General features: G+C 46.7%; 1 protein-coding gene across 2 annotated transcripts; it reads right to left on the reverse strand.

Annotated features, from left to right (window-relative positions):
- ZBTB2 (zinc finger and BTB domain containing 2) lies at positions 1-25,280 on the reverse strand. Of its 2 annotated transcripts, none has more exons than XM_045844243.1 (3): positions 24,981-25,280; positions 10,351-10,535; positions 1-2,706 (listed from the first exon to the last, which is right to left on the reverse strand). In XM_045844243.1, the coding sequence occupies exons 2-3, from the start codon at positions 10,521-10,523 to the stop codon at positions 1,335-1,337; spliced, it is 1,545 nt and encodes a 514-aa protein (XP_045700199.1). In that variant the 5' UTR covers positions 10,524-10,535; positions 24,981-25,280; the 3' UTR covers positions 1-1,334. The 2 variants fall into 2 exon arrangements, with proteins under 2 accessions (XP_045700199.1, XP_045700200.1); XM_045844244.1 differs by lacking the exon at positions 24,981-25,280 and adding an exon at positions 24,448-24,914.
- Positions 25,281-26,166: the final 886 nt, after the last annotated feature.

Consider the following 26,166-nt stretch of genomic DNA (forward strand, 5'->3'; position numbering starts at 1 on the left):
CCCATTTAATTAAATGTTTATTCAATGAAGGCATGTATAAAAACTTACAAATCTGAGAACTCAACTATACATGAGATGGGGTGACGGGACAGTCAGTTTAACATACACGTACAGCACAGCTAGTAACCGTTCTTCCCTCTCCCCTTCGGTCCGCGTTTCTGGCTTCTGTTTTGTCCCGGGAGACCGGTCTGTCACTGGCCTAAGGGAAGACTACAGGGACGATTTTACTGCTTCAGGCCAATAGAGGAAATTGCAGGTGTTACCAAAAAAAATTGGACTAAATATCACAGTCCCGTTTTTTTCCCCCCCAAATGCAATTGTTTTTTGGTCCTGATTTCTCTTTGCCATTTTTTGATGTTTCAATGGATGTTGCCAGTAAACTATGAGCATTAATTTTTAAAACCATTAAAGCTACCACAGGTCCTGCTCACAACTTCCCCTCTACGATCTGTATCCTCCTTCCTGTGGCAGACACACTGATTTAAAAGCAGCAGGTTGGGGCTAAAACAAATTTACCGCTGGCAACTGCGAGAATGGCATGTCAATTCTATTCAGAAAAACCGTCTATTGAACAGCACTTTCAAATCTGATTTTTAAAACCAACACGTTTGTCGAAAATGAAAATACAGTATCTTGTTGTTCACCTTTGAAAGAAGCCAGCAATTAGATAAGGCATGTGCATTAATTCACCTGTTTATAGTAAGTATCCACACATTTTCTCTTACAAACACACAAACTCACAGCTTGTCATGTTTTACCCAAAAATTAAGATTGCCATCACATTATTACTTTTTCTCCGTGTTTTGTTCAAGTAAGTTTCCTAACTAATGATTTTCCTTGACTGGACATAATCTCAAAGGATGCATTCTGACATAAGACACCTGGAGGATGAATGCTGAGAACGTCCTCTGGGGTTTAGGGTTTGCCACACCGAGATTTTGCATAGTACAGAGCCCAGCTGTGTCTCGAAGAAGCATGCTGCGTTTTCTGACATTGCTCCTCTGAGAAGGAAGACACTACCCAGGGAAGGTCATAATTTTAGCTTACCAAATTGCATTCCGGTTGTTTTGTGTTATACCCTTCATTACTTCCAAGTTATGTTTTTAAATAATCTAAAACTCAAAATCCATTGGAGTTGGAAAGGACTACTGACTATCTCCTTTCTGATATCCCCTGAATCAAAGGAAATGTTCCAGGTTTATAATGCACACAGCCTTGAGGGGGGAGGGGCCAGGGACCTGTCTGTATCATGCCATAGAATTACAGTTCTGCATAGGGAAAGGGAAGGAAGAGAGTCTCCGTAAAAACGACAGTTTTAAAAAGGTAAGCGACGCTCAGTCCAACAACACTGTTTCCTGTTCCTTTTTAATGGACGCTAACACGGGGTGGTCGGGCTCCGTTACTTCGGAGTCCCCGCCGCCCAGGAGGATGGAGCGTCCCTCGTCCAGGGCAAAGACGTCCGAGTTCTGGTTCTGGCACGAGTGTTTGACCACCTCGTTGGGAGTCGAGAACGTTTTGTCACACAGGTTGCATTTGTAGGGCTTGTTAGTCTGCACCAACATGTTGTCCATCTGACTCCCTTCCTCGAACGTGCAGAGCTCCAGGGTCTGTTTGTCCACCATGGTGTACGTGTCGATGCTCTGGTTGAGGCACACGTGCCGGGCGGCCTGGTTGGCCCTGCAAAAGCTCTTGTCGCACGTGCTGCACTTGAAAGGCTTCCCCGTGTGTATGTACATGTGCTCCCGCCAGTGGCTCTTTTGGATGAACTTGCGCCCGCATATCGTGCACTCGTACTTGCGCCTCTTGACCTCCCTCTCCTGGTCCGCCTGCTCCAAGTTGTCGATGTCCGCGATGTCCGAGGGCGGCGGCGTCTCCGAGTGCTGCTGCCCGTCGATGATGGGGGAGTCCGAGATGTGCTGCAGCTCACTGTCGCTGATCATGCCAGCCTCAGGCACTTCCATGGCGTCCTTCCCGAGGTCGGCCGCGTTGCTGCAGAGGGACAGGGGCACGCGGCCTTCTCCGGGCTGGCTGGCCGTGAAGGGCACGCCGGTGTGAATCTGCAGGTGTTCCCGCAGACTGCTCCGGAGGGTGAAGCGCCGCCCGCACAGGTGGCAGGCGTAGTACTTTGGGAAGCTGCCATTCCTCTTCATGATGCTCGGCTTGACGTGGGCTATGGTGAGGGTCGCGGGCTGCTCGTCGGAGGAAGAGGCTTCCAGATTGGCCTCCTCCCCGGCAGCAGGGGCAGGGACAGGAGTGGAAACGAGTTCTGGAGACAGGGAGGTCTGCAGGGGGTCCGAGGGAGTCATATGTGTCCGGTTCACCTGGGTCAGATTTGAAGCCAGCTGAGACAGCTGTGCGGCCTCGGGCGCCTGCTCCTGGCTCATCCTGGAGGTCTGGGGCCGGGGCTCTCGCCCGAGTTTCTCAGGGGCCGAGGCGATCTTGGTGGCTTGTCTCAGCTGATGGTCTGCAATCTGGATGCCGTACAAGGAAGAAGCCAGCGGGAAAACTTGGTCAGGGTGGGAGAAGGCTCCTTGGCTAGCCAGGCTAGCCTCCTGGATCAGAGGGTAAGCGTGGAGAAACTTGATCCCCTGTTCCAGTCGCACAGGATCAATCAGCTGAGGGGCCATCTTCCCAGTGTACATCAAGTGTAAGAGATAGCTGAAAATGTCAGGCTGTATGTCAGTTGGTTTCAAACGGACACATTCACTGCAAGAAACAAGTAAAAAGTCTGTCAGTCAATGCCAATCCCGGTCTCAAATGATAACATTGAGCCTGAAGAAAAACAAAACAGGCACTTTTAAAAAAAGGCAAATGAAACAAGGACACTTCCCGATTCTTACTGAAAGTTGAATGAAATGGAGTGGGATACTCAAGAAGACAACAGGAATCTATATAATTTAACGTTAACTATATTAGGAACAGAGAGAAATACTGTAAATGTATTTTACAGGACTAAGAGAGGTTCATGTGAAACAGATGTGCTATTCTAACCCATACACTCTTGAAGCAGTTTTTCACCTAGCAATTTATGTAAAACTGTATCAAGTTTGTGTTTTATGGAGAGGACCCCTCGCTTTCTATCAGTCTGGGAGGCCTGCGAGTCAGGGATGGTTAGGAGCCACTGACCTGGCACATCTTTTGGCTAAAAGCCTACGATTCTTTATTGACCCCAATGCCATCCAGAGCTCAGTAACGAGATCTTTTAAGGGGAGTCAAACAATCTACCTGATTAGAAAGTTTCTTCATTTGTACAACAACCTGGGGAGCCAGACTAGTATGCACAAGTGCCTAAGAGCAAGACAACAAAAGTGAGAGAAAAATAAGCCTAAGTCTGTTGTGTTCTCTGACCTACGTCCACCATGGCGGCGGGCGCTGCAGGGGTGCGAACAGAGGGCCAGCTGCGTTCCAGCCCTAGTGCAGTCGGATCACCTTCCCAGCGCTGCTGGACTGCATTCGGAAGCAGTTGTGATACTGCTGATTTTCTAACTCTTAGACTTCAGCGTCTGCGTCATTCCAGACAAGGCATACTGATTCAAGCAGCGGTAGGCAAAGAGGTTCCTAAGAGCTCTTCCCGGGCCATCAGCAATGATGGAAGCTTCACTGCATCATTAGCTACCAGCGAGATATAGCTCTGCATATTATGGGGCCTGTGCTAGCACCCACTTCCTGAATATACTGTATAGACAATGCATTTTCAACTCCAAAGACTCCTTCTTTAAATGTCTTCAGATTTTATCATTTTTTCAAAACTTGTGAAAATTAATTTTTGAATATTTTTATTTTAAATCATTTTTCATGTATAGTGGACATTCAACAGTATATTTGTTTCAGATGTACACCTCAGTGATTAGACATTAGATAACTTACTAAGTGATCATCCCGATACATCTTGTATTCATCTGACACCATACGTAGTAATTAGAATGTGACTATATTCCCTGTGCCGTACTTTTCATCCTTATGACCATTCTGTAACAACTAATTTGTACTTCTTAACCCGCTCACATTTTTTACTCCCCCTAAACCTCTCCCACCTAGCAACCGTCAAAATGTTCTCTGTATCTATGAGTCTGTTTCTGTTCTGCTTGTTCATTTGTTGTTTTTTAGATTCCATTGTTGATACTTATGTATTTACTGCCATTTTACTGTTTATGGTTTTGATCTTTTTTCTCCTACTTAAAGAAGACCCTTTAACATTTCATATAATTTTGGTTTGGTGGTGATGAACTCCTTTAGCTTTTTCTTGTCTGGGAAGCTCTTAATCTGTCCTTCCATTCTAAATGATAGCTTTTCTGCATAAAGTGATCTTGGTTGTAGGTCCTTGCTTTTTGTCACTTTGAGTATTTCTTGCCGACCCCTTCTGGCCTATAAAGTTTCTGTTGAGAAATCAACTGACAGTCTTATGGGAGCTCCCTTGTAGGTAACTAACTGCATTTCTCTTGCTGCTTTTAAGATTCTTTGTCTTCACCTTTTTGCATTTTAATTATGATGTGTCTTGGTGGGGGCCTCTTTGGGTTCATCTAGTTTGGGACTTAAATGTCTATTTCCTTCACAGGGTAGGGAAGTTTTCTGTCATTTTTTTCAAATAGGTTTTCAGTTTCTTGCTCTCCTCCTAGCACCCACAACGATGCAAATGTTGGTACCCTTCTAGTCATCCCAGAGGCTCCTTATGCTATCCTCAGTTTTTGGATTCTTTTTCTTTTCCTTTTTGCTGTTATGGTTGGGTGTTTTTTTTTTTTGCTTCCTTATACTTCAAATCACTGAATCAATTCTCAGCTTCATCTTCTCTACTGTTGATTCCCTGTAAAGCATTCTTCATTGCAGTTAGTGTATCCTCATTTCTAACCCTTTTTTTTTATGGTTTCTGTGTCCTTTTTCATGCTGCTGCAATTCTCACTAAGTTCACTGCGCATCCTTATAACTACTGCTTTGAACTCTCTATCTGTTCATTTGCTTGCCTCCGGTTCATTTAGTGTTTCTCTTGTTTTTCACTTGTGACCTGTTTCTCTAGTCTCATTTGGATTGCTTCCCTGTGTCTGTTTCTATGTGTTGGGCAGAGCTGCTGTGTCTCCCAGGCTGGGTGGAGTGGCCTCATGTAGGAGGTGTCCTGTGGGGTCCAAGGGCGCAGCCTCCTGTTCACCTGAGCTAGGCATTCCAGGTGTGCTCCTCCTCTACTCCCACCACATGGGCTGTGAACATTTTCTGGCCTAGCTGAAACTCGAATGCTTTTGGCACATCTATGCAAGGGATTTCCTCCCAGGCCGATTGACTGCAAAGATCGGCAGGGACCACCGTGGAGGATCAGCTGTTCAGGGTCCCACCCCACGGAGCAGAACTTACTTCAGTGGGACTCGGGTGCCTGCTGAGTCTGTCCAGGTGGTGTGCTGGCTCTGGGGCCTCCTACCTGTGCAGGCCCCAAGTGAGGGTCAGCCACTGCCTGTGTTCTGCCCAGGGCCTCCTGGCATGAGCTACAAAGCAACCTGCAGATGGCTGCTATTTGAGCTGGCTTTGGAGGTACCCGGGAGAGGCTAAACTGCAAATCAAGGCCAGCTGTACTAGTGCTGGGCCTGGGGCCACTTATTGAGAGGTATGGGGCACGCAGAGGCCAGATGCTCCTTTTTTTGGTGAGGTTTTAGGGAAGTCTGAAGCATGCGCCAAGACAGACCATTTGCATGGAAAAGCCAATGGGAATAGTTTGCGTTGGGCCCACACATTGGGTAGTGAATCACTATGGCGGGGCTAACAGTGATAGCCAGGTTGATGGAGACTCAGATATGGTACCTACCAGATATGGTCTCAGAAAAGGAGCAACGGCCTCTGCCAGCACTTCTGTCTGGGAGAAAGCTGACCCCCCAGCTGTCACATTGATGCCAGACAATTTGGTTCCTCCCTGAATGTCCCTGGCACCTTTTGAGCGGTTGTCCCAGTGCCGGCTCAGAGGGAGTGAGTCTAACTGAGTGAGTCTGTGTACAAGTCCATTGGAGCGCCCTCTAAGAACACCTGAGGGACTCCAGCTCTTGGTCTCCATCAGCCACAATCCCCACTGGTTTTTACAACCAGAAGTTATGAGACTTTTCTTCCTGACACTGAAACCCTGGACTCTGGGGCCTGGGACCCCTCAAGGGGGACCTCCACTACTGAGGTAACCCATCCTGAGTTTTATGTGCCACGCGTGGGGTCTGGGTCCAGCGGGTGTTGAATCTCCACCCCTCCCACTAGTCTGGATGTGACTTCTTCTTTATATCTTTAGTTGTAGGACTTTTGTTCAGCTGGATTTCAGATAGTTCTGAATGATGGCCATTCTGTAGTTATAAATCTAATGTGGCCGTGGGAGGATCTGAGTACTGCATTTACTTATGCCACCACCTTGACCAAATGATTAACAAATAATCATTTGTTATTATACTACTTCTTACTATTGTAACTATTTTTGTCTGCTTTACCTGTGTTATCATATTAACAGTTTCCATATGCTAAAATATTAACAGTATACTCAGCTCTTCTAAATTTAATGTTTTATGCTATTGAAAAAGGGAAAAAAGTAACTAATTGGAATTTAAAGATTTGAATAATTACTGTATTACTATACTAATATATTTTGATAAATGCATACAAACAATTATGTGAAAAATATGCGACTACAAACTGCGACAGCCGAAGAATAAAGGACAAGCATAAAAACTGGCATCCTTTGACAGAATAGAGGGGAAGACTTAGCATGGCTCTATTCAAGAAAGAAAGACATGGAGATCATTCACATTCTCATTTGGACTCTTTTTATAGTCCTTTATATATTTATATTCCCTGAAAGAGGAATGCAGATACAGGTGTTCTTCCCATTAATTACGAGGTGAGCACCCACAGTATTTTATGTATATACTGTAACACGTTCTGGTGCTCTGGGGAAGTTCCATGTTCAGGATAAGCTTCAGAGATTACATGTGGTGAAGAATACACTAACAATGTAATCAGCCCCAAAGTGAAGACATAACCAGAAGGGATCTTCCCAGTGCCAGGCAGAGGCCCGGTGAACTGGGAAACCGCAGGCCTTTAGGGATGCAAAGCATCCCCAGGGGATGACAGGGCACCTTGTGTTCTGCCAGGATGAACTGTTCCTCCAGGCAGAAGGAAGAGCTGGAGTTAGTGAGCCCTTCTGCCCCCCCAAGGGAAGAAACGGAAAAGACCGAAATCCAAAACTGGGACTATGTTCATCAGCATCCCTGCGGGGCACCAAGCGGAGCCCCTTTACATAAGAACTTTGTCGTAAGTTTTGTCATTTCCTCTCACTTGTTATTGTGCAGGCTGTCCTTTGTCTACAGCCTGTGAACCGGTGTGCCTGGACAGAGCACATCTCCAAGTTTCAAGAACACTGTGTATTCCCTGATGGCAAAGGAAAGATGGGGCTGGGGAGGCCCCAGTCCACACTTCAGCCAGGCCTGGAAAGACAAGGGTTCCCAGGAGCCCCGGAGAGCTGGTGAGAGACCTCCAGGGAGAGGAAGACAGGGTCCCTAGGGGTAACTGCCAGGGCCCAGGGTGGTTTCCAGGCACCAATTTATCTCCATTTCTTCACTATACTTTTTTTCCCCCTTAAAGCAGAAGCACATACACGCACATGAACATGTAAAAAAGTTGTTTTAAGAAGTTCCTTGTGTCTGCTTCTAGCCATCTCCATCCTTGACTGCTTTCACTTCCAGGCAGTTGACCTCCTTTCTGAATCATTCAGCTCGCTATGGGCCACTCAGTCCCTTCCAAGTCCTCCAGGAAGAACATAGCTCTCCACATACAATTATACCCAAGTGGCTTGATCTGCAGATGTCTGCCTGACAGAGCTCCTTTCTGCAGGAAAAACAGCTCTAGCACAGCTACAAGTCCCTTCATACACACCTCCACGGTAATTTACAATTTCAGTTTTTCCTTCACTAGCATCTTAAGATGGGCTTAAAGAACTTTGAAAATAAAGATGTTCAAATGTAAGCCACCGTGAGAGGCTGTACTTAGCAAGGCCTATATCTTAGTTTTATTTTTGAGAGCTGCAAGTCTGCAGCCCTTAGAAAAGCATACGGGGCACAGAGACACCTAGTGGTAACTACAGACCAAACACTCAGAGCAAAGATAAGTGTGAAAAGAGGATCTTCTCACCCTCTCTCTCAAGTAGCCAGGCGGCAATTCTTAGTGGCCTCCAAAAAAGGTACTGGTTTAAAAGCATGTCTCTGGTCTTCACCCAGTATTTGCTTTGTCCCAGTGAGGGGGCAAGGCCACTGGGCGGCAGCCCAAATGGCATGTGCCATCTCTAGTGCGGTAACACGCTGTAGTTCAGACTTGGGACTACCATCTCCTGGGATGTCACACTCCCTGGTTGGAAAGTCCTTTACTTGCTGCCGACACTTAAGATAAGTTCCCTGCACCTATTTAGAAGTCACTGTGTTCTTTTACTCCTCAACATTAAAATCTTCTCCAAGGCAGGTTTAATTCAGTGTGTTGGGGCTTCCAAGCATACATCAGCTATGAAGTCTCAGGAGCATGAAGTATCTGAGCATGAGGTAAAAGGGGGCGGGGGGCGACCTTAGGGCCACAGGATAAAGCATATCAAGTGGCTATCAGGTACAAATACCTGAACTACACACTATGGAGTTCAAAGATTTGTACAACCTAATGTCTGCCCTCAAGAATCATACAAATGAGGAGGGGAGGAAAGCACACAGGTAACACCAACAAAAGGAAAATGGATCGGTCTTACAAATGGCATAAAGGGCTAGGAAAGGTGAGAGAGAAAGAGATAGCTTTTGATCCTTTCGGTTTGGGCAGGGGTCATGGAGAGGCGAATTGGGACTTAGTGGGCAGGCAGAATACCAGCAAAGTGTGGGTCAGGTGTGGGGTGGAGCTCAGGCCAGAAGGGGGCAGGCTTTCAAGCCTGTGGGGCTTTGAAAGGCGAAATAAGGAAACCTGTACAGTATTTTGATAAGCAATGGGCGCACTCTAGGTTTCCGATTACAGGAATGGCACAGTCTAGTAGGTGTCTGATCAAAGGGACACTACAATCAAAGCAATGTTTGGGAATATTAATCTGACCGTAATGTGGAAATGATTAGGAAATGGAAATGAAAAGGGGAAGGAAAGGATTATATGAAAGGTATTTTGAAGAAAACCTGATTTGGGAACAGACAAGACGGAATTTAAGGAGAGTTTGAGTTTTTCAAAGGTAAAAATTTGGGGAAGCTAGGAGGAACCTCAGGCATGACGTAATTCAGTTTCTGAATGAGATAAAGGAGGAAGTACACTGTAATCTTCTGGCAGGCGGCCTGGGGCCTTGGGAGGAGCACAAAGATCAAGGTCAGAGCTGTAAACCGGTTTCCAGCAGAGGCCAGACCGGAAACGGTGCACACCCATCAAGAGAGCGTGCACAGTCCAGAGCGGCGCCCACCAACACTCACCGGGGGCAGAGAGCGTGGGACGCGCAGAGCGATCAAATGCAGACACTGATCCTTAAGAAGGACGAAACCAGCAGCAAGGGCTGCAGAGGGCAAGGCCCACAGAGGCTGAGAGCAGAACAGTGGTTCTGAGGCAGAGGTGACCTCTGCGGACGGATTTCGGGCAGCGCCCGCAGCGCCCACGGTAGGAAGTGTGGGCTGAGACCACCCTGATGCATTTCCGTAGTCAGACGGAGGGGAGCAGCCCCGCAGCTCGTAACTCAGGTGGACAGCCGTAACTCAGGTGGACAGCCGTGTAAGGGAGCGCCGCCTCTTCAGGCTGGGGGGGGGGGGCAGGGGCTTCAAAGTATAAAATCACAATGGAAACTGAGGGGTGGAATCTGGGCCCTTAAGGTGCAGGAGGAAGATTCTTTTCCTTAAACACTGAGGGGCCCTTTTCTCCAAGACAAGAGAGATGGGAAGAAAAAGCCAAGTCAAGATACTGAGATTGAGTCATTTTTAAGAGAAAAGAAGATTGGGGGAATCAACGCGGTCAGTCTTCTCATTAGAGGAGGAGACAAGGCTAAATACTGGAAGTGGGGTGGGGGGGTTCTGGGTGGGGCAGGGTGGGGCTGGATTGGGGAAAGGAAGAGATTAATGGGGTCTGGCTGCAGCTGGCTTCCTGATGGACTTGATCTGGGATGCGGGCCGTGTAGGTGACGCTGGTGAGGGTCCCTGGGGGCGCTGCTTGGGGCCCCAAGGCCCATCATTCCTAAGTGCTGCTGGAAGGATGAGTAACCAAGAGTGAGAGGGCACAAGTGAGGTCGTGAGGAAACGGGGAGCCCGGGAGCCCAGGGACAGGGAGTGAGGCCCGTCAGCGGGACAGAGGGCCCCGGAAGTGCGGAGCCTGCAGTCGTCAGATTATCACACCCACGTTAGTTACCTGGTCTGATGGACAAACAACATCTTAAAGTAATTGGAGAATGACGCAAGAACTGATTTGTGTGCCTTGAAGTACACATCGCCGATGGCAACCGTGCAGTCACACAGGAAACCAAACTCGCGCTGAGCGTTTAACTGCTGCAGGAGAATAAGTCCATGGTTGGCCAAATCCATTTTTTAAAAAATCTGCAAAGCAAACAATTTTTTTTAAGAAAGATGATTCATAAACAAGTGTGTGTCCTTATAGTCACCAATAGTAACGATCACAGGTAACATGCCAGGCACTGCTAAACACGTTCCCTCGGTTCACTCATTCAGTCTTCACAAAGCCCTCAGCGTAGCTGGCTGCCTCCCATGTCGCGGAGGAGGCGCTGCGGCGGGTTTCAGGGATGGCTCCCTTGGCCCAAGTCCGCGCAGACGGTTTAAGTGGAGGACTCAGGCAAGGAACGCAGGCAGTCTGCCCTCCAGACAGCAAAGAGCCCCGGGTCATTTAGCCTTTTAGTTTAGGATTTCAAATGCAAATCTCCAGAGAGATGAATTAAGGTGCTGGGTGGGGCCCCAGCAGGGCAGGGCGAATGTAAGTTTGGGGCAGTTTTCCAGCCCCCGCAGTGGCTAGGAGACAGTGAATGCACATCCATGACACTGTGGGGATGAGGAAGCGGGGTGCGCTTGGAGAGCTGTGAGTGTGAGGAACACAGTCCAGGCCACCTAGCTAGAAGGTGACTGCAGGTTCTAAGATCTTCATTCCTCATGGAGCCCTAGCAAACCCAAATCCATCTACAGCAGAACTGACTCTAGAGGAGCTGGTTCATCAAAGCAGGAGACAGCTCCTTCCCACAGCCAGACACCATTTATCAAAGCCCATGACACACAGATTAACATTATACCTGACAGTACACCTAATGCTCAGACTCTTTTTCCCAAGGATGTCTGCTCTCACTATTCAACACAGCACCGGAAGAAGCAGGAAAGGAACTAAAAGGCACTCAGACAGGACAAGAAAAAATAAAGTTGTCCCTATTTGCAGAGGATATACTTGTTACTTAGAAAATCCCAAGGAATGTACAAAAACTCCTCGAACTAATAAATGAGTTTGACAATGCCACAGGATTTAAGATAAACGTAAAAATCAACTGTAATTCTATACATCAACTTTGAACTTGTGGAGCCTGAAATTAGAAATATTCTATTTACAATCACTAAAACCCCTGGAAAACATACACGTAAATCTAACAAAATATGTATAAGACTTGTTTGTGGAAAACTATAAAATACTAATGAAGAGAAATTAAAGAGCTAAATAAATGGAGACATTATATTTACAGTTAGGTAGATGCAACACAGTAAAAATTTTGGCTTTTCCAAATTGATTTGTAGATTTGAAACAATTATCAAAACCCAAGTTAAAAATTTTTTGGAACATCTAATTGGCTTTATTAAGCGATTCACGAATCAGGCAGCATCCCATCTAGCAAGCTGAGAGATACTCTTCATGTGAGACTTTTTTTTTTGGAGATATAGACAATCATCTAAAGTGTATGTGTAAAGGCAAAGGAACTAGAATAGCTAAAGCAATTTTTAAAAAGAGTAGTAAAGTAGGAGGAATCAGTGTATTTGATTTCAAGATGTATTACCTAAGCTACACCAGACTGTGTGGTCTCTGGAGGGGTAAACACACCGATCAGTGGAACAGAGGAGGGAACTCAGAAGCAGACCCACATAAAAATGCATAACTGATTGTTTACAAAGACACAAAAGCAATTCAGTGGCGGAAGAATCTTTTCAATAAAGGGTCCTAGACTCACTGGACTTCCATATGCAAAAGAGGGAAAAAGAGAAACTTAACCTAAAAATAACCTTAAATAAAAATTAACTCAAAGTAGATCACAGACTCAAATGTAAGACACCAAAGTATAGCTTTTTTGGAGGGGGGGGAGAAACCGGGAGAACACCTTAGAGATCTATGGTTAGATAGAAAACTTTTATATCTGGTGTCAAAATTATAATCCATAAAAGGAGAAATTGATAAATTAGACTGTATAAAAATTTGCCCTGGCTGGTGTGGCTCAGTGGATTGAATGCTGGTCTGCGAATCAAAGGGTTACTGGTTCAATTCCCAGTCAGGGCACATGCCTGGGTTGTGGGCCAGGTCCCCAGTAGGGGGTGTGCGAGAGGCAACCACACACTGATGTTTCTCTCCCTCTCTTTCTCCTTCCCCTCTGTCTAAAAATAAATAAATATAAATAAAATCTTTTTAAAAAATTAAAAACTTTCATTGTGAGAGAGAACCTGTTAAAAAGATGGAAAAAAAACAAAAACAAAAACAACACAAACAAACCAAAGCTCAAGACTAGGAGGAAAAATTTGAAAACCTTTGCAAATTAACCTCTTGATAAAGAACTAGTATCTAGAATACATAAAGAATTTTCAAAACTCAACAGTAAAAAACCTACTGAATTGGAAAATGGGCAAAATAGTTGAAGAGACCTGCAGCGAAGAGGATGTGCAGATGGCAAATAAACACATGTAAAGACATTTAACACAACAGCGATTCAGAAATCAGTAAAACCACAATGAGCTTTCAGTACAAACTTATCGGGATGGCCAAAATAAAAAATAGTGACACCAGCAAATGCTGGCAAGGATGCTGAGAAACTGCACTGCTCCTACATTGCTGGTGGAAATGTAAAACCCTGTAGGTAGTCCGGAGAGCAGCTAGCAGTTTCTTAAAAAACGGAATACGTAAAAACCATATTACCTAGCAAGGACACTCACGGACATTTATCACAGAGACATTGAAAACTTACGTTCACACAGAAACCTGCACGTGGATATGCACAGCAGCTTTATTCCTAATAGTCAGAAGTCAGAAACAACTCAGATGTTCTTCAATGGGTGAGTAAAAGTGTGGTATGCCCACGTAAGAAACACTACTCACACGTAAGGAGAAATGAACTACAGACACATGTTACAATGAAGGTGAGTTATGCTGAGTGGAAAACCCAATCCCAAAGGGTATGCACTGTACAGTTCCGTTTATATAACATTCTTGAAAATTACAGAAATGGAGAACAGATTAGTAGGAGAGGGGCGAGGGCAGCAAGAGGGAAATGGGCTCTGCTACCAAAGAAACACGAGGGGTCCTCACGGTGATGGAGATGCCCTGTAGCTCGGCTGTGTCAGCGTCAACGTGCTGGCTGTGATGTCAGTCTATACAGTATTGCAAGATGTCCCCATTAGTGGCAAAGGGGTAAGGGGCATATGGCATCCTGCTATCATTTCTTGCAATTGCATATTAATCTACAATTACCTTGAAATAAAAAGTTTAATTTATTAAAAGGCCTACCACACACAAATTAGCCAGATTTTAAAAAATTGATAACTTGAGAAATACGGAAGCTACTGAGGAGAATGTGTTACCAATAACCTTTAAAACAGAAACTGACCCACAGCAATTCTTCCTCAGCCGGGGAACTCCCCACTCTCTTTCCCGTTGTAGGGATTAACGGACAGACTGAGAAACTGGCAAGTGTTCCCTAAAACAAAGGAATCAAATGGAATACTACTTTAAGAGACAGATCGGGTCATAAAGCAAGGATCCAGGATATCCAGTTTTGTGTTTTCTGCCAAGAACTGTATCCACCTGTGCAGCAATTTGAGTATAAAGACCTAGACTGTGGTCTCATTGAAGTGTGAACATGGATGGCAGGGGTCAGGAGTTGAGGTCCCCAGCATTTTCCGTGTGTGTGTCGGAGAAGGTAGGAGCCTCAGATAAGGAAGGGGAGACAGAGAAACAGGCATGGATTCAGGCTGAACCCAGAGAAGGTGTCAGGTTGCAAAGGAACTGGGATTCTAAAGAAACACCCCTCTAACCTAACCTCCACCAGGGCATGCCTTGAGAAGCCTGTCTCCACTACTTTTCTCTGAATGGTGCCCAAACACTGTCTTCCCCACCTTACTACCTGCTTTTCTCTACACCAGCATCTATCCTCTAAAAGCTGATTGTCATGGGCTGCTCTGTCCGGTACTCGCATGGGCTGGCGGCGGTCACCTTCCCATTCAGGCAGCTTTAGGTGGCAACTGTCACCCACAGCAGCTTCTAATGCGTTAACACATTGCTGTTATTCCCCTGATGTTTTGAGAAGAGTGGCTGTTATTTATGGAGTATTTACTGTTAACCATTCATTTTCATATGCTACTCATTTAATTTCACATTAACTTATGTGAGCTATTTGAGGCTGTTTGCTTTTTTCCTTACGGATCCATACAATCCTTTCTATACAAGGTGCATGGGCCCTTTGTCACAGCTGTTGCTAATATGGTTCTCTTTCGAATTTGCTTTATACAGATTTTTGACACACAACTTTGTTTTAATGCCATCAAACTTAACAATATTTCACAGGAGGCTTTGGAGGTACTGTGTTAACAGACATGTACCGTCTCCTCTGACACAGCAAACTGCACGCTCCCTCTCATCCCTGGAGCGGACCAACATAGGGGTTTTATTCCGACCGTAAGAACGAAGCCACGGTAAAACTGTGAAACGTTTCTTCTTTAAGGGGTCTACTAGTCACTTCAGTGTCTCAATTGTGGAGCCTCTGGAGCAGGAACACACTGACCACGCCCTTCCGATGCCCAGGGCAGAACAAGTGCCCAGGAGGGGTTTCAGTGGGGTGAGGACAACGAAAGGAGGAAAAACGAAGACAACAGTTAGGTCCACGCTTCACGTGGCAAACTCCCACAAAGATCAGCTCTGAAAAATCTTACTTCGGAGACTAAAAAGTCTTTCTCAGGAAGAGAAATACCCCCTCCGACCCCCTTACAATTGTGAATGAGCCCGGGGTTCAGGGGTGAGAGGGAGGAGGGCAGAGGACGGGGACACGCCTGGATTCTAACAGCAGTGCATCACTGGCAGCTCCTGCCCCGCCCTGTCCAGCTAACAGCACCGCCCTTTTCCAAATCTTCTTTCCTCACTTCGGCCCCTTCATCATCATTCCCATGAGGCTCTCCTTGCAGAAGAATACTGCGTAGGCTGAGGATGCAGCATCCTCGAGGGCTGGCCCTGCTCGAGGCTACCCCCCGCCCCCTTGTGGAAACGAACGTCTGCTCTCCCGCCTCCACCAGCGGCTCACCCCCCTGCACTGCTGCGGCTCACCGAGCCTCCCAGGGCCACTGTTTCCCGGCCCCACGGACTAGTAGCTTACTCCGCCGCTCCCCGGCGCGTAATACCCTTCCTCTGGCACCATACAGAGTCCGTTCCTGGCTTCTAGGCCAGTGCACTCTGGTTTGGGTCTCACCTTTGGCTATTCTATTTTAATTTCCATCAACGATTCCTCTTTCGCGGATGTCCTCCGCCTTTGGCCCACAGCCCACTGTCATTCGGCGGACTCTCTTTAGTGATCCAATCCGCTTTCACTTGGCTGTCCCATCAGAACCCTGAATTCAGCCTGGGCAAAACCACCCAAATCCTCTCCTTCTTTCCACCAAAAGGACGGTAAAAGCTATGGACACAAACTCACTCCTGTACGCCCAGTGCAGTGCGCGCCGCCATCATCCACCCCTCGACCAAGCCCAGAATCTCAACTCGGCGTTCAGGCCTCCACTTCTCTCACGCCTCACATCAGTCTCCCACGTCCCACCAACCTGAACTCTAGGCCACGGCCACGCCTAAGCTCCGCCTCCGCCCTCATCTCCTGTCTCCAGCTGTAGCTCCTCTAATCCATCCACAACGACGTTCCCACAGGGCAAATACGATGTTCCTATCCTGCTGAAAATCCTTCTGTGACTCCCTACTGCTTTTGGGACGAAGCCCAAATTCCTCAGCAGAGCTCACCCCGCCAGCACGACCCAACCCCTGCTGACTCTGCACTATATGCTCTAGTGTGAATCTAACCTAATGGTTTCCAGACCTTCCGATTTCACAGACCTACTAAAAACCAACAACCAACCAACCAACCTCGAAACAGGGTTGCCATGAGACTCTGGCTCCCTCTTTATTTTCCAAGAAAAGACATAAAACAGTCAAATATCTGGTGGGGACAGAAGACTTTTAAAAATACAAATAGGTAGAAAGGACATAATGTCAGAATATCTTTCTAAAGGAAAGGCAAGTTTGGCACTATGTTTAACATATGGAAACAATTTTTTTCCTAAGGCAAAGAGAGCACAGCATAAAATCTTACTTTATGACATTAAGTTGTGCCTAATCGTTTTCTTATTTTAAAAGATTCTATTTATTTATTTTTAGACAGAGGGGAAGGGAAGGAGAAAGAGAGGGAGAGAAACAACGATGTGTGGTTGCCGCTCACATGCCCCCTACTGGGGACCTGGCCTGCAGCACAGGCAAGTGCCCTGACTGGGAATCGAACCGGCAACGCTTTGGTTTGCAGGTCCGCACTCAATCCACTGAGTCACACCAGCCAGGTCCTAATTGTTTTCTTGATACAAGATCGTCCACTTGGTAATCTTTAGAAGTGATCATTAGGTATCCCAACTTGTCCTGAAGTCCAAGCATATCAGAAGCCCACTGCCCGGGGAGCTCGGTCGGTGAGTGTCGTCCCCATGCACCTGCACCAGGGTTGCGGTTTCCAGCCCCATTAGGGCAAGAAGCAACCAACGAACACAGAAGTGAGTGGAACAATAAACTGATGTATCGATGTTTCTCTCTCTCATCAATTAAAAAAAAACAACCCAGTTTCATTCATGTTAATAATAGAGACAAAGTGATGTTACTTCACTCACTTTGGAAATCCTGGAAGAACTGAGATAAGATGAAGAACGGCAATCTTCTGTGCCCAGAACCTCCCTGGGTCCTCCCAGTCTGCAATACTCACTGCTAAGGCCTCACTGTCAGTGCCCGGCAGCTCGGCAACCTGATTTCCACGTGTGGTCAGGAGCGGCGGCCTGTTTGAACAGGGCCTGGGACCCTCGTGCTGGACCACTGCCACCTGCCCCACCCCCAGCTCTGTCCTCTGCACAGGTTCCCTGATCCTCAAATTAGGAGGCTCTGCCTGCCTCTGGGGCATCTGTGAACAAGCTAGTTCACATATGTCTGCCTGATGCTTTCTGAAAGCTGGCATGAGTCTTATTTATCATTTATTATTTTGTGCATGTGCACAGCACATTGTCTGGTGTTCAGTATTTGTTAAATAAATTAATAACTCTAGGTTTGGAGAGGCGGGGGGGCGCTCCAGTCACAGCTTGGTCTCTGACTAGCTGGGTCACCTGGGGTAAAAGTTCCACTTCTACTGATCTTAGATTAACCTAAACATTCTCATCCATTTACTGTATGCTATATTTGGGAAGAATATTTCAATTTTAAAATGTTACTTCATGTTTCTTCATGCTAATAATTAAGTTCTGAATAGTGTTTTATAGTTTATGATAACCCTTCACACATAACATTTAATCCTCAATACTATGATACATTGTTTTCTTATTATTCATTATTATAATAACTACTAATGACCACATTAATAAAAAAGACCACTTATGTGCCAAAGATCAGTGATCCTCTTTCCCGAAGAAATTTAGCCTTAGCGCAGTGAGGTCACTTGCCCACATGCAGGGCGAACGCTGAAGAAGCAGATTTGGGAAGGCGGACAAATATCCGGTGAGAGCCTCTAAGGTGCCAGGCACAGTGGATGCAACGACAGGCAGAATACAAAGTCTTCCATGTGGTCATCAAGTAAGCGCACACATTTATAATAGCCAACTCGGATAACAGCTATCAAAGAAAATGTAAGTAAATACGAAGTCATCAACTGGGGTCTGATTTGGAGGCTGGGGGTCAGGGAAGGCTTTTGTAAGGAAGTGTCAGTTAAGTAGATAAGAGACTCAGAAGAGTTATCCAGGTGGAACAGACTATTCCAGGAAGAGGGATCAGCATTTGCAAAGGGCCTAAGATAGGAGGGAGGAAGATACAGCTGAGGAATGGAAAGGAGGTCAGTGTGGCTTTAGGGCTAAGAGCCAGAGAAGGAAGAGGCAGGAGGAGGCTGGAGACTCAGGTCGGTTAATGATTTTGTTTTGCATCTTAAAAGTGATGAGAAGCCACTGAAGGGGATTTCCAGCAGGGCGGTGAGATCAGATGCCTGCAAGTGCAAAAAGTAACTAAATTGGAGTGGTGGTGACAAAAGAGGTGGGTGGGTGGGTGAGGAGAGACATATTAAAAGTCGTGGAACATCCTGGCTGGGTAGCTTAGTTGGTTACAGCCGCATCCTGATACACCAAGGTTGCGGGCTCAATCTCTAGTCAGAGCACGTACGAGAAGCAACCGATGAATGCATAAATATGTGGAACAACAAACTGATGTCTCTGTCTCTCTCTCTCTTCCCTGCCCCTCTCTCTAAAAGCAGTAACATTAAAAAGAAAAAGAAGTGGTAGAGAGGGGAGATGACAAACTGGGCGTGGTGATAGGAAGGGGAGGGGCAGGACTTGAAAGACAGTTGGAAGATAAAAAATCAGCAGGACTGGCTGGTGGATTAGGTGGAGGAGGATGGGGGAAATCCAGGTGTCCAAGATGACTCCGGCATTTCTAACCTGTGTAACTGGGTCGATTGGGGAGCTCTCCGCCAGGAGAGGGAACACAGGCAAAACGCAGTTTTGTGGGGAAGATCATGAAGTTAGGTCAGACTTGTTGGGGCTGAGATGCTTTAGAGACAGACACCGAGGAGAGATGTAGAGTACATGTCTGTTATAAGGGTCTGGAGCTCCAAAGTCTTGCCTGTGATTCATGTCTTCAGAGAAGCTGACCGACTCCCGAAGTCACATCCTTAAATCACTACATGATAGTTCAGAGAAGTTAAAACTGTAAACAAACAGAAGTCAATTGAACCCTGGATGTAAATTTCATGCTCTTTCTACTACACTACCCTGCTATAGATCATTCCTAAAATTTCACCAAGGGCCAAAAATCAGACACAAACTGAAGATGTATATAAAGCCCCCAGCCATTTAACAATGTAAATGGAACTTAAGTGGGCTTTCATAGAATGTCTTCTTCATGTATGTGTAAGTGTACAAAGCGTTTTCTTCTTAAGTAAATTCAGAGGCTGTAAGACCTGTCATGTTGATATAAGGAAAAAACACTTTCCAGAGCCAAATGTAAATGATCTTTTCTATGAATCCTTTTGGGTTTGATCGCCCCTGTTTCCTGCACTGATAACGGACACTCAGATGCTTTCAGCTTCCATCACGTAAGCTCGTGTGGGCTGATCTTTCAGCTACTCGGCCTTTGGAGGTGCAGCTGAATGGGACAAACGCAATCACACTATATTCTGACAACCCAAGTTCTTCCTTCACTTCCAATGTAAGAACAGGAGGCCAAAACAACTTGTGGGAATTGATGATTCACTTTTTAAAGATAATAGCTCTCTTCAGATACTAAATACCACTTAGACTACCCATTTCAAAGCACTAAAAGGTCCTCTGAAGTCCTTGGTATTATTTAAGTGAAGCATATATGAATATTGTAATGCACAGGGTGCATCAATAACAGAAAAGCACTACCCACAAGTAAGATTGATTCTTTCAGGCGGTTTAGACCACTTACCAGGATGAACAAACCTGCTTTTTTCAGTTAGTAATATTAATAATTAATACTTGAGTGCCCATAAAGTAAACTTGAATGAGCCTGGTCATCTGAATTTTAACATATTTTAAAATTGTATTTCAAAGTAGGAGGTGTATCTTATTTAGTGTTGGTGACAGATTGGTATTGATGTGTATGTATTTTTAACATTTCTTTAGTCAACCCTCTTCTACAATTAGAAAAAGGAGGGACATAAACTGACCGACTGCACTTATTTTGACTTTGTAAAGCATGCATGTGTAAAAAATTTTGTCTTTTCAATTCTATTTTGCCTAACTTAATATTAAAATTAGTTTTTAATTTTTGAGTATAAATTGAAGTCAGTTCAGGGACAGCTTAAGGTGTCAAGGAGAAGCAGGTCAGAGATGGATGGCTAATAAAGGGTTGATATGAAAGTAATAATTCTACAGACATTATGTTAAAACCAACTTTAAGGAAACCTACATAACAGCACACAGCAAAATTTAAAACCCAATCTAATTTGTTTCAAATAACCCACCACAGTAGAGATTGCTTTCCTTTGTTAAATGCTGTGTGAAGATTAGTAAAATGAATCTGAAGAACATACAGTCACCTAAAGGTACCTTACTTGAGCCTTACTGAGCTGTACCTTTAGGTGTATGCCAGAGAGGAGCACCAATTGTGTTTTAATTCAAAGTCTTAACTCAGTAATTTAGTTCAATATTTTAGGGCAGGGGTTCTCAAACTCTTTGAAATCAGAACCCCTTTATACTCCTTATTTATGTGGAATGTAACTACTGATATTTACCATATTAGAAGTTAAAACTGAAAAATTAAAAAATTTATTAATTCAATTAAAAATAGCATTAATCCCACTGTGTGCTAACATATTTTTATTTAAAAAATTGTATTTTCAAAGCAACAAAAAGTGAGGTGGCATCTTCTATTTTTTAAAATCTCTTTAATAGAAGAGAACTGGATTCTACATTTACTCTGCTTCTCCACTGACTGTTGTGATATTTGTTTTGGTTGATTATCGAAGAAAATCCAGCCTAACAACCATGTAGTTGGAAAAAGATGAATTTTAATAGCCTTTTCTGGTAACTGTGGATATTCCTTGATACTACATCAAAACCTGACAAGTTTTAGTTTCTTAAAGGTTGTGTGATGTAACAATAGGTTAGTGAATGATATTTTCCTACTCTATTAGATAGTAAAATTCATTGCTCTACCTTGCACTTGGAATGGATTGTTTGCGCAGGATTTTTAACATCATCCATTGGTCATTTGGAAGTATCAGCTCATTGAATGATGTGGATCTTCCCACTGCAGACACATTTTTTTTTCAGCAGTGGAAAAGGGCAGTAACATCTCAGCATCATTATAAAAATAGCTTTGACCTTGGGGAACCTTGAAAGGGTCCCGGGAATTCACAACGGACTGCAGACGACACCTAGACAACCCCTGTTCAGAATTACTCAGGGCGTTTGGAGAATCTAGGTGACGAGGCATGGTGCAGGAGAATGGAGAATACATGTATGCTTTGATATCGTGCTCAAGACCATTTTGACGATCACCCTTGGTTGGTGGAGAACTTAGGGGCACACACTATTTAAAGGAACTATATGCTAAAAGTTCTTAAAAAGTAAAAACAGTTGTTTCATTAAGTACTATGTGTAAGTGCCCAATTCCTATCTTTGCACACGACTCTTTCTTGAGGTGAGGAGGTCACATGATACATACCTCATGCATGTGAACTGCGGATTATGTGTTTGAGCACAGATGCCAGGCTCTGACTTGTAACGTGGCCTTTGTACCATAAAAAAAGAAAGGTAGTAAATGCCTTGGACTGCCAACTCCCAGTAATCGTTCTGTGGCTATCGACTCCATCTCTTAATGGCCTATCAGCATTGGAAAGACCCTGGATCTTAGTTACTATTGATTCCAAGTAGTATTTTAATTAAGTTTAATTTACTAATAAAAATTATAACTTACGTGAGCCTAAAAAATGTTTTAAAATGTTCTCAATCCAATGCTTAGGATGTTTACTTTTCTTAACTACAGGAAATAAAAATTCTCAACTCCCTTTTAGGCTTCCAGGGTCATGCTTTGCAACCTGAAGACCAAAAGCAGTATGTAAAGTGGTCAGTGCCCTTTCGCCAGGAGCACTTTGAAATTCATGGTAGAGTTTCCAGCCCACCAGCAGTTCTTCCTTTACTGTGACAGCTTGGTGCCACACTACTTGCCCAGTCTTAAAGTTACTTGAGAGAAAGATGAGTGGATCTAGGGATGAGGAACTGAGAGACAGGCAGGAGACGGCAGGAGAGTCTCCAGCTCCAAAGAAGCTGATCCCAAGGCAAATGTCATGTATCAGCCTCAGATGTTTCCTTCAGTCCCTACCTCTATATTTCATTAATTCTCAAGCTGAGCAAAGCCTATCCCCTTATGCACGGATATGCAGTGTTCTCAAGGTACATATCCTTGGAGGTCTGGGGTGAATAAGATTTCACATTATATCATAAAATTTTTTATAGCACAATAGCACAAAACTTGGAGGGCAGTGGAAAGTTCATATTAATCTTTAAAATAAAAATGAAACGGTCAGTATGGCCGTTTTTATTCTATGACTTAAAACATGCCTAGTGTTTATTCTCTGCTGTTGGAGTATTTTGGTAGGCGAGTTTGTGGAGCACTATCTATTTACACTGTCTTTGAAGAGAAGCTTTAAAACTTACAAGCAGCGGGACTGTACAACAAAGCTTTAGTGGTGGTTTATTGCCACCTTTTAAGGACACCTTCACTGTTGACTATCAGTGGTACTTAGTGACACTGGTATAGTATTTCTTTGTACTTTTCAGAGCTTACAATGGTTTCAATAAGATTAATTCTTTGGCTAGAAGATAAACTTATATACACCCCATATATGAGAAACCCCCAGTTTAAAGGAATGTAGTATTAGTAGTAATTTATCTTCTTAAAAATTACCTTTTAACAATGTTAAAACACCCTGGATAGAGACCAATAATGCAACGTAAACTTTAACAATTTTGGTCTGTAATAAATCAGAGAAATGAGGATTTAAAATGTCTTAATTCTGATTTTCTAATGAAATTTCAGGCCTCTCCGATTAAAATACTAGTGCTATGTACACGATGTTCCTGTGTTGCATCAGGGCCAACATAGATGGTTCGTCCTAGCAAGGACAGAGCAGCCCAATTAAGGAAACCCACAGCACCCTGGAGTTCAGCGAGCCCGTAACTCCGACTTTTAATGTTTTAAGACAACCTATGAAAATGAATACAACTGAAACTCACGCACTAGCGTGTTCCCTCTATGATGAACAAGCGAACGCTGCAGATGGGTGGGGGGTGGGGAGCAAAAAGCCTGGGATTATTTCCCTAAGGCATAATTAGGAGTTGAGCAGTTGCAAATTCTTGCAGTAAATGGCATAGCAATAACTAACTGTATTTTGACTCTGCCCAATGACTTTCTTGCCTGCTCTGCTATCCTTGCTTTCTTCTTTATTGCCTTCTTTAATTCACTACCAGCTAAATGCGACAAAAACCTCGCTTCCTAAGCATCTTCTGTACTACTAGTTCTCTATGCAGCCTTGTTCAAATATTAATAGCCTGGGATTACGCTACACAGAGAAAAAGCAAGGGGCTGGGAAGCGGCCTCCGCGCCCCGACCTCCCATTCTCGCAGCCCTACGGGGTGTGAAGACTACGCGGGCAGGGAGCGTGGCTCCAGGTCGCCAGTCTCACGATGCGAGGCAAAGCAGGTAGAAACCACAGCGTGGCTGTGCGCCTTATCGGAGACGCACATCGCCGGTGGAGCGGAAGCCCGAGACTTCCCGCTCTGCGCGCCCACACCCGCTGTCCCGGCAGCAGGCTGCGACAGGCGAGGCACCTAGGAAAGCCTACGTTTGCCCGGCCCGCAGCATAGCCGCCCAACGGCCGCACCGCCCTGCCTGCTCCGCCCCGACCCAGGGGGCGGGGCTAGCCAGACTCCAGGGGGCCCTGAGGGACAGGCGCCGCGCACCCCGGCCCGCCCCCATTCCCCGGGGCCTGAAAGGAAAGGAGGGGAGGGGCGACGCACTCAGGCTGCGCCGTCCCACGTGCGCGCGCGCGCCCGCCCCAAGTCCCGCGGAGTTTAACACAATGCCGACGCCTACGCCGTGCGCTACGCCCCGGCCGGCGCAACAGTCCCGGCGCCGGGGGCGGAGGGTGGCCAAACAAGGAGAGGGGAAGAGCGCGCGCGAGAGCCGGAGACAGCGCGAGACCCAGAGGCCGGAAGCGCGCGTGCGCGCCCCCGCCCGCGGGCGGGGAGGCGGAGCCGCAGCAGTAGCGGCAGCAGCTGTAGGAGCCGCTGCAGCTGGGAGAAGCGCCAGAGAGGCCGGGCCTGCTCCGGTCGGACCGGATCCCTCCCCTCCCCCTCCCTCACCGCTCCCCTCCCCCAAACCCACTTCCGCAGCTCGCGGCCTTGCCGCCGGAGGAGCAGCGGCGGCAGCAGCAGAAGGCGGCGGCGAGGCGTCAGAAGGATTACGCACCTGACGGGCCCACCTCTTGGGGCTCCAGCGCGGGACGCTCACCGATCGCCGCCGCTCGGGACGCACTTCGCGGAGGCGGCCAGAAGGGAGGGACCGGCGACGGGGAACGGAACGCGAATCGCCCCCTCCCCTTTCTCCCTCCCTCCTCCGATCCGCCGCCCGCCCTCTCGGCTTCCGTCCCCTCCCCCTCCTGCAAAACCCCGGATGAAGCCGCCGCCGACTCGCCGCCGCCTGGCTCCGGGGGATGGTTTTGTCAGGCGGCCAGAGCCCCGGCGCCAGGCGCAGCCGCCGCCGCTCCCAGGGGCGCCCCTGCCCTCACTTCCCAGAACCGGGTCCCCGTGTGGCCCAGGCCCTCCGCCTGCCTTCACCCGGAGCCCCGCGACCGGGGTCATTCGACTTCTTTGTTGCCACCGTCGCTGCCGGAACCGTTTGCGAGGTCCGGTGGCCCCCGCCCCCCCTCCGCCTTCCCGGATCCCGGGCAGGGGGCGGCACGTGGGCACCAGCCCCGGGAGGCGGAGGCGGTGCGTGCTTACCTGTCGCCGGTGCTGCTGCGGCGGGGGGTGTGGAAGAGGCACCGCTGGGCAGCCTTGGCCGCGCTCTGCCCGCCGCCGCCGCCTGTCCCTCTCGCTAGTGCTGCTGCTGCTGCCGCTGCTGCCGCGGTCGGTGTCTCCGGCGCGGCGGCGGCGGCGGCGGCGGGGCTTTTCCTGTCCGGTTACGTTAAGGTCACATGACCGAGAGAGCGGAGCGACTAGTGCAAAGAGGCTGAGAGCGGCTCCCGCCGGGGGGGAGAGGCGGCGAGAGAGCAGTGGCGGCAAGAGCCCCCCTCCGCCCCCCTCCCGCCGCCTCCCCTCCCCCCGCCCGCCTCCGCCTTCGCCTCCGCCTCCTGCTGCTCAGCCGCCGCCGCCGCCGCCGCCGCCTGCAGCACTGACTACACTGCCGCTCCCGCCCAGGCTCCGCTCTCTGCTCCGGCCAAACTTCTGTAAACCATGTGCAGCCGAGGCGAGCAAGGAAACTTCTCTCCACTTACTGGGGCTGGAGGCTTGAGTCACAAGCCCCGTGTTTACATAAAGTGTTTAGGTAGGACGACCCTGGAGATATTCAGGGAAGAGATGGGGCACTGGGGCTCGAATCCTTCTGCAAGCTTCTGCTTGACATCTCTGGGCGTATGCTTTTGTCCCTTGACTTCCTGTGTTAGCCTAAGTTTTAAGCTTAAGGCTTGAAATGGAGTGGACTTGAGAATCAAAAATAATTATAAATCACGAATACCTTTTATCCCCAATGGTAATCGAAAAGTCATACTGAAGGAGAAATGCCTGTTTATGCTGTGTGTAGAGGTAGAGGTGCTAATTTATAGACTAGTTGAGTGTGATATAAGACGTTTCTGTTAGACGTTTTTGTTAGTATTGGATTTGATGTTGATTTCAATAATTGGGTTTTACCTGTTGAAGCTTTGGTCCAAAAATATCAATAGTGTGCAAAACGTGTTTGTTACTTGAGAACAGTTTACTCTCAAGTTTGGCTTCTGAGGTGCTGTTAGAGTGGAGTCCAGAGTTGGCCATTCTGTAAATTTACAGGTGCTGAAATCTTTTTAACAGGGAGCTCCTGAAATGTATCAGGTCAGGCAAGGGACTTGGGTCCTCTGATAGTCATTCTTAATATTTTACAGTTAACCGTTGTGTTGTTGTCATTTTGATGGAATTTTACATCTGTGGAGGCACA

This window comes from Phyllostomus hastatus, unplaced genomic scaffold (genome assembly GCF_019186645.2).
Source record: "Phyllostomus hastatus isolate PE091 unplaced genomic scaffold, TTU_PhHast_1.1 phas_contig_40, whole genome shotgun sequence".
NCBI lineage: Eukaryota > Metazoa > Chordata > Mammalia > Chiroptera > Phyllostomidae > Phyllostomus > Phyllostomus hastatus.